Raw genomic sequence first — 10741 nt, forward strand, 5'->3', positions numbered from 1 at the left:
CTTTCTAAGGTGCTTTGAGATCACTGGATTAAAAGCCTCCCTTTTATTCTTATTCTGTTTCTGTTTCTGCTTGGCATCGATGGCCCTCAATGCTGGGACAGCCTGAGTGGCTCGGTATGGTAGCAATAACTCTTGCAAGTGTCCATGTTCTAGCGAAGAGGCATCAGTTCTCCCCTTGGTGACGCCGCTAGGTAATCTCCCATGGAGAGATCTATTAGCCCTTTGGTGCTGGCTGCACAGGTTCCTGGCCTGGTGCGTGAAAGCGAAAGGCACTCGCCTGAATGGTGCTGTGGATGAAGTCTGAGGGGGTTCAGTGAAGTAGAAACCTGTCAGGTTTCAGTGGCAGAGCTGAATGCAAATCCTCTCTCTTATTAGACATGGCAGGGGGGTGCTCGTTCCAGCAGCCACCCTGCTAAGCCCTGGGTTGGGGTGACGGGGAAAGGGACACATTCCTGAAATGGGTTAGGGCTCAGGGAGCACTCTCAACTCTGCAGGGCTGAAGGGGATGTCCCGCTGGCAAGTGTTAGCCTTGGCAAGTCATGGCAGGCCTGATCCTGAGTGATGCTGAGCACTCTCTTCCAACTGGTTTCAGGGAACATTGTGCGTGCTCAGCACCTCTCAGGCTCAGGACCCAAGAAAGGAAGCTCTTGTTGCATACATATTTTTTGTTTTATTTTTAGAACATAATTGTTTACTGATAAACACCGCCCCCCCTCCGAGTTTGGTAGGAGCTGCACAGAGGAACCTCACGCTTCACAGGAGGGACTTGCAACACAGAAAGGGCATTTAAATGCGCAGTGTTTATAAGGAATACTGCCCCGTAGGGGTGAAACTAGAACATTTTAACAGGCCACTCCACTGCAGAAAGTGGGAACTAGCCTTTGATTTCCCAGCAAATGTCTTGCACTGCAAGTCAGTTGCACTTTAACTTGCATGCAGCTGGGTGAGTGTCAATGAAAGGTCCCAGAGCAGAAGCTCTCTGCTGGATGTTCTCTTTGTGCAGCCTCTATTCCAGTGCTTTTTGGTAAAGGTGCTTTCCTTTTTATTTCCCCCCCTTCTCAAAGAACACTTCTGTTTCATGCTGCTGGTAACCCAAAAGGCCAGCTTCCCTGACCAGACGCTTTCTGAATGGGTCATAGCAACTGTTGCTTGGCAGCCAATCAGTTTCAATCGGCTCTGAAACGTGAGATCTTCCTGTTTTGAGCCAAATTGCTAGCAAAGCGGAAAAAACAATTTTGTTTGTAGATAACCAGTAGCCTTTGGATTGTGGGAGCTGTAAACGTTCTAGCCAGCACATGAAGGAACCAAGCCATGTGCACGGTCTGTGGCAGAAATAACACTTGGGTCAGTATCCACGGCAGTTGTGGACTTGCCCTGCGGCCCATCGGCTTCACTGCGCCCCTCTCTTGCAGCACCTCCGGCTATCCCTGAACGAGAACGGCCAGTGCCATGTGCAGCACCTCTGGTTCCAGACCATCTTCGATATGTTGCGGCACTTCCACACCCACCCCATCCCCCTGGAGTCCGGCGGCTCAGCTGACATCACTCTCCGCAGCTACGTTGTGGCACAGGGCCCCTTCTCTGGTAGGTCACCTGGCTAGCACAGCATCCCTCCTGATCCTGCACAGGAGATGAGTGAGGAGAGCTGGAGATGGGTCAGAGCTCATATCCGGATGCGATCCTAGGACTTGGGGTCAGGGCCGTCTCCAGGAGAAACGTGCTTGCACCAAGTTCCCTGCAAACATCCAAAAGAAAAAGACTCTCTCGTGTTTTCTCCTCCAGTACCATTTCCCAAAAGCTGTCCTGCTCATTCTAAGGTGTTGCCCCTATGCTGACCCTTGGGGAGTGGGGCTAGGAGCACGTCACTTAGCCCTTGAGTTCTTCTGACCAGCAGCCAGCTCAGGAATGGTGGTGTCCAAGATTCCCTGGCTAGAAGGACCAAGCTGGCTTTACAGGCTGGCGCCCTTTGATATAGGCTGGGGTGGATTTCCAGAGAGAACTTCCACAACATGATGTCTGGTATCTCTCATCCAGGGATCTCAAAGCATGGTATGAAAGTGGGTCTGTGTCTATTATCCCATTTTACAGAGAGACAAAGTGAGGGTCAGCGAGATTATGACTTGCTCAGGGTCACACAGCAAGGGATTAGAATAGAAACCCACCATCCTGGATGTGGATGTGCCCCTTCTGGTGGTGGCCCGGCCATATATAGAGGTTGAGCCTGCTACAGCCCTGGCTAGCAGATCCAGCTCCTTTTAGCTCAGGCAGAAGTGGTGCGGGCTTTTGCATCCAGAGGTCCAAGGTTCAGTCCCGGCTGACAACCATGCACATGGCCTTACAAATGTCCAGTGTTCTCCTCTAACCACTAGAGGTGCTGCCTCCATATATAAAAAAATCTAAAGGAGCTCTGTGTGTGTATCCATCTCCATCTCCATGAGCTGTAGGAAGAGCATGCTGGGGGCCAGTGTGTGTATTTACTGCTCCGGTGATAAGGGGTGTGCTGAGTGGCCTGTTGCACATACTTGATGAGGCAGGGAGAGTGAAGTCGCTCGAGACGCAATTAGGCGGGACCTTGTGGGAAGGATTTGATTACCCGTGTCCATGCGTCTTATCAGATCTTGAGGGGCTGAACAGGGCGAGGGCCCTGAGCACCTTGTGTCCGGAGGGGATGTTCTCGTTTGGGGCTGAGCTGCCTCCAAACTGGCATAGGGTGGATGCATTTAAAACCCACTCCTCAAATGAGCAATGGGGGCCGTAACATGATACAGAGATCAGTGCTCCCCTACATAGCCTTAATATGGGGCTCAGTGTTGTCTCCCAGTTCTTCCCCAGGGAGACAAGCTTCCTTCTGTCTGCATAGGAAGTGGCAGGGAGTCCAGTCCCCCAAGGACTTTGGTTTTCCCCCAAGACCTGCCTGGTTTTCTGGGGAGCCACCAGATCTGTGCAGCGTCCCCGTGCCTCTGGGCTGTTACCCACACCCCTCAATCCCTCTGATGGGGATGTGCTGCCAGGAGTCCCCGCACCAGCTGCTGGCCTCCCCACACCCCGCTACTGCAGTGAAGGGGGATCTGCTCAAGATGATCCAAACGTGATGGGCCTGATCTTGTTCCAGGTCCTCATCTGGGGCCGACTGGGGAGAGGGGGGTGATAGGCCGCACGTCCCATCCAGACCCACAGAGCGCTTGTGCAGTTGGAGGTAGAAGGGGCAAAGTCACAGCGCTGGCGCTTTCTGCCCTCCCTCCCCCTCGCCTCTTGGCCCCATCGATTTTTGTGCTCCCCTTTCCCCTTGGAGGCATTTCAGCTGCACGAGCGTCTCAATCCTCTGCTGTGTTAGCAACGCACAGGGCTTCCGAGGTGAGGCCTACGCAGGCTGGTGCTGTCCCAGCTGTATCTGGGGCAGGCTGGGGCATCGCCATGAGAGCGGAGGGACTGTGCCCCTGTGCTTGGGGAGAAGGAGCCACCCCTGGCTGGGCAGGAGATACCCCTTTGCCCTCGGAGGCCTGCAAGGAAGGGCGCATAGCTGCGCTCACCCCCTGCAGGCAATGTGGGTTGCGTGGCTTCACGCAGCAGACTCAGAGGGCGGCTGTCTCCATATTGGCCAAGACCCAAATTAACTGAGAGCAGATTCGTTCGGGTCAGTGGGAGAGGCTGGGAGGGACAGGATGTAGCTCCTGGCATCCGAGCACTGGAATCTGAACCACTGGGGGATCTGCAGCGAGGAGCCATGGTTAAAGTGCTGGAGTGGGATTCGGGAGACCTGACGTCTTTCTCAGCTCGCCCGCTGACTTCATGTAGTGACTTGCCCGCCGTGTCTCTGGTGATCCCGCCTGCTTCCTTGCCTGGCCTGGGCGCTGTGAGGCCGAGCCGGAGTCTGCAAAGCGCTGCGAGATGGACAAAGACAATGAGCTAGCACCTTAGTCGATAGAGCAGCCCATCCCAGTACCACTCTGCCCTTCCTCGCATGCATGGCCACTCCCAGGACCTGGCTCCATATTTCAACTGGTTGAGGTTAGGAGAGACCACGCCACCTAGAGTCTAGGAGTTGGAAGATCTGCAGCAGATCTGAAGTCCTGACGGTCACTGACTTGCTGGGTGACCTTGGACAAGACCCCCTCCACCTACCCCATGGGTGCCTCAGTTTCCCCACCTGTCACTTAGGGCTAATGACACTCACCTGTGTAAAGCACATGAGACCCTCTGATGACAGGTTTCATGTGAGTGCAAAGCTTATTGGCAGGGCTGTGCGGGGCAAGCGTCCCTGTGCTGTATGTGCCCTGGGGACGGAGAACTCCTCTCTCCGTGGCTGCCAGTCCAGCACCGAACAGCTTGTAAAACATTCGCCCTCGTGCCTTCTCCAGGCACGTGACTCTTTTGTGTTTCACCTTGCAGATGCCAGCCCTGCCCCAGCTGTTGCCTCCCAACAGCCCAGCTGCAGGAGCGACCTCCCATCCCAACCCTACTTCTCCAGCTTTGTGCCAGGCCCTTTCCAGCCCGCATCGCCTGGGGAGGGGGCTGTCGCCTCTTCCTCCTCAACTGGCCATCCTCTGTACCACCGAATGGAGGGGACCCTCAGCGCCCGGAGCCGCAGCAACAGTACCGAGCGCCTGCTGGAGTCACCCAGCATTAGCGTGGAGGACTACCACGAGAGCGACGGCTCGCGCAGCAGGACCAGGGCGGTTGAGAACCAGTATTCTTTCTACTGAGGAGTCGCAGGGTGGAGGCCAGCCCTCTGTGTGGGGTGTCCTTGCCTACCAGTGCAGCCGTGGCTCATGGAGATGCTCGTGCCGTTGCTGATGAGCCCTGGCTCTGATCTCTGACCGCCCCCGTGGATGTTTACATATCGCCATGGCCCAAAGCCATGGGCTGTCCCCACTCTCTTGTCAACTCTCTGGCGTGCCCCTCACCTCAGCATCCGATTCACTGGTGCCAGTCGAAAGTCGCCAACTCCATCCATCACCAGCAATGGACCTGGGCTGTCCTTTGTCCCCCTCGCACCTCGGAGAATGGTTTGAACGATGAGCAACTCCACCAGCCCGGCAACCGCGTTGGGGATGTCCCAACCAAACACGTTCACCGCTCCCTAGATCTGGCTCATGCTCTGAGCTCAGAAGGCCGAAGACACCGGTGCCATTAAGGGATCTGTTCTCGGGTCAGCACTACCCGGTCTCTGCCATTGTCAGCTTGTGGTCGGTTCCCTTAACCCCTACAAATACTCGCCTGCCGGTCTCTCCATTGTCTGCAGTCGGATCGGGACTTTCCACTTCCCGCTTCGGTCTGGTAACATGCAGTGGTTCTCCTGGAACAGGAATCCATGGCTTTGATTTATATTGTTCTTCCCTTAGCTGTGCAACAATGAAAGCGTCTCCTGGCATTTCCTAGATGGAAAGGACTAGACGTTGCCAGTGTTGGAACGTAGTCAAGGTCACCTCAAACGGTTACTTCCCTTCAGGGATAATTACCTTGAGTTCTGCAAACAAGACACTGCAAGCTAGTAACGTTCTGAGGTGACCTTGTATATGACAAATCTCACCAAGGCAGTTTTGTTGCTAGCACAGAGAACGTGCCCACACACACACACCAGTCAGGGATGGAAAAGACCTATCAGACTATCTGGTCCCTCTCCATTGCTATTACAAGATTGTTCGCTGCAGGAAATTTACGGGGGAGGGGTTGTCCACTTGAGTCCCAAACTAGGGGGCTTCTGCCATTCCCCAGAGGAGATTATTCCACAGCCTACTGCATCTGACTGTTGGAAAGTTTTTCCTGATAGCCAGCCCATATTTTCTCTTTCTTCATTTTATCCTGTTACTCCTAGTTGTAGCCATGGGACCCACCCTAAATCATTCCTTTTCCTTCTTGGTTTTTAAAATCCTACAGCTGCTTGAGGGGTGGAATAAAATCCTCCTGCCTCTATCATCTCTTAGCCAGCTTGTATCTGTGGAGTTCTGTTAGTATTTTCTTCTAAATCCATCTCCCCAGGCCCTGATCATTTGTGTTTGTTCTCTGAACTTCCCCCAGTTTGTCAATGGCTTCTTGGTAACATGCACATGTGTGTCTGATGCATATTCTCTCTCTTTCACGTGCATGCTCTCTCTCTCTCTCTCTCTCTCTCTCTCTCTCTCTCTCTCTCTCTCTCTCTCTCTGACACACACATACACCAACATGAAAGTTCCTGGTTGAATCCCAGTCATGGCTAACCCGTGTACATTCTATTGCCAGTGCTAAGAGGAACATGATTGCAAATGCACCTTTTGGCTAACAAGGCAAATTCAATCAGTTCCATCCCCTAGAGACCGAGCTTTTAAAATATGACATTGGCTCAAATTTTCAAGTGGTCACTTTTATTTTTTTGGGTGCTCCAGTGGTTGGGTCCCCAGCTGGAGATGCCCAGGGAACCTCATTTTCAGGAGGACCAGGCCCTCTCTACTCTGTTAGAAGTCAGTGAAAATTTCCGCTGCTTGGTTGGGCTTCCCAAAATTAAGGCACTGAAAATCAGGGGCTACTTTTGAAACTATGGCCTATTAAACCTAACTGCCGAAGAAGAGCGAGCTGGAGAAAAGAGAGGGCTGTTTCCTACTGTGTTCATAGACAAAATAACTGAAGTGTTTGGCTGGTATGCTTTTGGTTTTAATTTAAAACAAAAAATATGTACTCATGGCTGGATGAAACTCCCCCGGGGCAGAGGGCCAGGTCTACACACCAATTTAGTACTGATATAATTATGTCAGTTGGTGGGCTGGGGCCTGGGGTGTGCATTTTTATTTGAACTGAAATTGTTACACCCGTACACCTCTAGTGTGCATGTGTGGCAAAATGGATCAAGCACTGGATTGGGACTTAGCAGACCTGGGTTCTGTTCCCAGCTCTACTATTGGCCTGCTGGGTGACCTTCGGCAAGTCACTTCCCTTATCTGTGCCTCGGTTTCCTCATCTGTAAAATTGGCATAATGAGACCGACCTCTCCTTTGTAAAGTGCTTTGAGATCTACTGATGAAAAGCCCCATATAAGAGCTAGTTATTATTAAAGGTGCCTTATAACACTATATATTACTGCCCTTCCCATATGGGAAGAAGTTATATGGTGTAAGCATCTGTCTGCCAGTCTAACAGAGTCCACCCTAGGGAGGACACTGCAGGTGTTGTTAAAACAGCACAACTTGTGTGTGTAGACAAGGCCTCGAGTCCCACTTAAGGGTTCCTTTGGCATTTCTGTGGTGGCTTCTTTCCTGAGCCAGCAAAATGCGTCCTCATCTTCCCCCCCTTCCAGTGGCCATTTCTCCCAGCTTTTCCCCTCTCCTCCCTTCCCCCCTATTTGCAAAGGCAAATAATGGGTCTTCTGGGCCAGCCTTCTGCACCACCTGCTTAAGAGTTGTGCTCCTAAAGCAGCACTCGGGGAAGGGAGGGGAGCCTTTGGCTGCCCATCCCCCTATGCTTACAGCCACTTCTGCTTTCAAATGATCTGGAAGGGACAGCGGGAGGGGTTCGATTTAGTTTGGGTTTTTCATTTGCCTGCTGCAGCAGCCCAGCCTAGACGGGGGGTCACATACAGAGGAGCCCGTGCAATATACAAACAGGGGGCACCCTGTGCTGCAGAGAAAGGCAGGGTTTTCTTCGGTAGCGAGTTTGAAATGGACCTGCTCTGTTTGCACACCCAAGGAACTGACGGGGAGCGTCCAGATATTGAACGGTTGCTGCCATTCTTCTTCTCCAGAAAGACTTGGCGAGCTGATCAGACAGAGGCAATGCATTGCCTCGGAGCCCTTCCCCAGCTGGCTGCTCGTTCCCATTCTGCCTTGGGGGTGGGGTAAGCGGGAAAGGGGGTAGCAAATGATCTACAAGCAAATATGTTGATTTGTAAATAGGGGGAAGTAGGGAGAAGTGTAATGTTCTGTAGAATAACTACATTTATTTAAGCAACTTGTAAAACAAATGGGAAAATTGAGTTCCAGTTTTGAAATAAAACCACTTGAACCAAGACACTGCATTGAAAGTGATTATAGGGGCTTCCCTGGATTTGCTATAAGAGTGCTGGCTGCCATATTAGCTTCTCCGAGTGTGTACATAGGTGCTGTAACTAGGGGTGCGGCAGCATTCCTGGCTCGAAATGGTTTCCATCATATACACGACTTACAGTTTGGTAAGAAGTCCCAACTGAGATATGGGCTGCATTATGCTTGGGGCTGTACAGACATAGAGCAAGAGATGGTCCTTGTCCCAAAGAGCTTCCAGCCTACACAGGGTGGGAAGGAAGTACCTTTTGGCTGTTTAACAGCTGGGGAAGCTGATGCACAGAGCGATCATGACGTGCCCAAGGTCACAAAGGGAATAAACAGAATTGGGAATAGAACCCAGGTCTTGTGGCTCCCCAGCTGGGGCCTTAACCACAAGACTCTTCTTCCTCTTTCACATGCAGCACTGACAGTGGCCTCAAATGGCAGTGGCTGGAGCTCTGTTGGGCACCAAAGCACTTCAAAGTGGTCCCCGGAGCTGTGCCAACGGTGAAGCTTCTGTGCCATGGATCTGAGCTGCTTCCTGCTCGTGGTAGCCCGTTTTTGGAGGTGTTTTGTGAGCCGCTAACCTCAGCCAGCCCCCTGCTCCATTGCTGTCTTTGTCACATGGGTCACCGGTAAATTCAGCGTGGTCAAAGCGGCAGAGGATTCCATCATCATTCACACTCCGTTAGCATCCCTGACCACGTCTCCCTTGCCAGAGGCCTACGTTGACACGTGCTCTCCTTGCAACCAGTTCAGCACACAGCTTTGGCTGTGTAACGGGTTCCCCCTTGTTAGGTTCTCCCGCTCTTTCGGCCATAGGATCTCTGAACGCTCTGCGCTAGGTGCTACTGGCAGCTATCCCCTCTGGCGCCGACGTTCTCCCCGCTGCTGAGGCACTGTCTGGATTTTCCCAGAATGCCCTGGCACAAGCACAGTTAGGCAGCGCGATGAGGGCAGCGGCCCAAGCCCGGCTGACACCTGGGTACGTCTCAGAAGAAAGCTGCTCAGCCCTGTTTCTTGTGAATAGATCAGGTGATTGGGTTGATTAAAAACCCCACATTTGCAGTACAGACAGGACCGTGGCCAGTTCTGGGTAGCTCCTCAGTCAAGGCCCAGACAGCTGGTAAAGCAATAACACTCTCAGAAAAAGCAGGATGGAATCCTTGGCGCTAGGAAGCTCATACTGCTGGATCCCTAAGACAAGCACCAGGGACCATTACATTGTGTGCTCTTGCGTATTAGTAAGTTATTCATGCCCTGGTGTGTTGGTGAACTGCAACCTCCTGCAGCAGGAATGAATGAATTGTCGGTTGTGCTGGAAAATAATGTTCTGTCCTCTTACAGGATTCCTGGGAAGCTGAGAGAAGGACACCTCTGTCCATTTGTAAGGAACAGAGAGATCTGGGAGTAGAAACAATGTAAGAGACAAGCCAGGGATAGCGTAGCGTACTGGTTTATTTGTATGAGCCCCACTGCCCTCGGCTGGATGGAATCGGAAGTGCTGTAGTGTGTGTGATTATTAGGGCAGAGACTGATTTACAATTAACCTGAGAACCCTCAAAATCAAAGGTTTTCACATTTCATTCACTGAGATATTGCAAAGCTCAAATATCAAAAATGGACATTTCTGCCCCACCTCCCCATCCAAATGCAGGAGCATGTCAGAGCGATAACAAACTCAGTTTCTTTCAAGAATGCTCCCATTTTCAAGAAAGTGCCTCCCAAATGCAAACGTTTTGTTTAGACCAAGAGCAGGGTTGTGGGGTTTTTTTCCCTGTTAAAACATGCAAATGTTTTCCTGTTCTGATGTAAAACCTGTCAGGCTGCAGTCAGCACAATTCTGGAACTGATCAAGGCCCCACCACAAAGCTGTGAGTCATTATGTGGGTTTTTTTTAAATTTCACAAAGGAATATTTGCTGTTTTTGCACAACCCTGACAATGGTCTTGCCTCCAACGAGTATCTTAAAAATAACAAGCAAGGACCAACTGCACTGTTGGCTCTAGGGCAATTTCCTAGGGACGTGTGGTTTGAGGGCACACCGTGCTCACTGCTCTTTCCACATACTGCATATATGGGCTCCTTTAGATGACCAGCAAAGTGGCTGTGATTTTTTTTGTGGTCGTACGTTGTTACACGTGGAAACCACAGTTTGTACTATCTACACAAACAAGCTAGCCAGGTCCATGTTTGTAGCTATTTCTACACTCCCAGTTGACATTCCACCTTCCTTCATTAGGGGATAGCGCCCCCAGAACCATGAGCTGACAGCCAGGCAGTAGTTCCCAATATTGAAATGTTTATCTTGGACTTACAGCTTTGTAGAGGTGGCAGCTGCAGTGATGAAGAAACAGGGCATCGTAGGGCAATCGGACTGGCCGGTGAGCATCCACCTATCAAGCGATGCAGAGGGACTGGCTGGGTGTCAGTGGATTAGTAATGATACTGTATATAGCACTTTCATCTCCAGGCTGCTTGTGACTGAAAATGGACCACGGGCTATTCCATGGCTTGTAGGAAATGAGCTGGTTTCCGTTCAGTAGACAGGTGTCCACATCACGGGAGCCACCATCCCAACTGGCACTAACTGGCCCATTTTCTGGCAGTCTTACCTGAAGGCCCAAGGGCTGACCAAGCCATGGAGACAGGACTGCCTCAGCAGCATGCTGGGCAGTCAGCTGGGGGCAGGTTAACTTGCTTCTGCCTGGACTGTAGCTGTCAAGACTTTAAGCTCTGGTGTGGTCAGC

The 10741-nt window shown here is 51.7% G+C and overlaps 1 protein-coding gene across 3 annotated transcripts in view; it reads left to right on the top strand.

The window, feature by feature from the left end:
- SH2B2 (SH2B adaptor protein 2) overlaps positions 1 to 5854 on the top strand; it is a 64270-nt gene extending 58416 nt beyond the window's left edge. For all 3 annotated transcript variants that reach the window (XM_037880725.2, XM_043531073.1, XM_043531072.1), the window contains exons 8-9: positions 1413 to 1584; positions 4390 to 5854. In XM_037880725.2, coding sequence (XP_037736653.1) covers positions 1413 to 1584; positions 4390 to 4703 — 486 coding nt within the window. In that variant the 3' untranslated portion in view covers positions 4704 to 5854. The remainder of the gene's footprint in view (positions 1 to 1412; positions 1585 to 4389) is intronic.
- The last annotated feature ends 4887 nt before the right edge of the window (positions 5855 to 10741 follow it).

The sequence above is a fragment of the Chelonia mydas genome, chromosome 17 (genome assembly GCF_015237465.2).
Source record: "Chelonia mydas isolate rCheMyd1 chromosome 17, rCheMyd1.pri.v2, whole genome shotgun sequence".
Classification (NCBI taxonomy): domain Eukaryota; kingdom Metazoa; phylum Chordata; order Testudines; family Cheloniidae; genus Chelonia; species Chelonia mydas.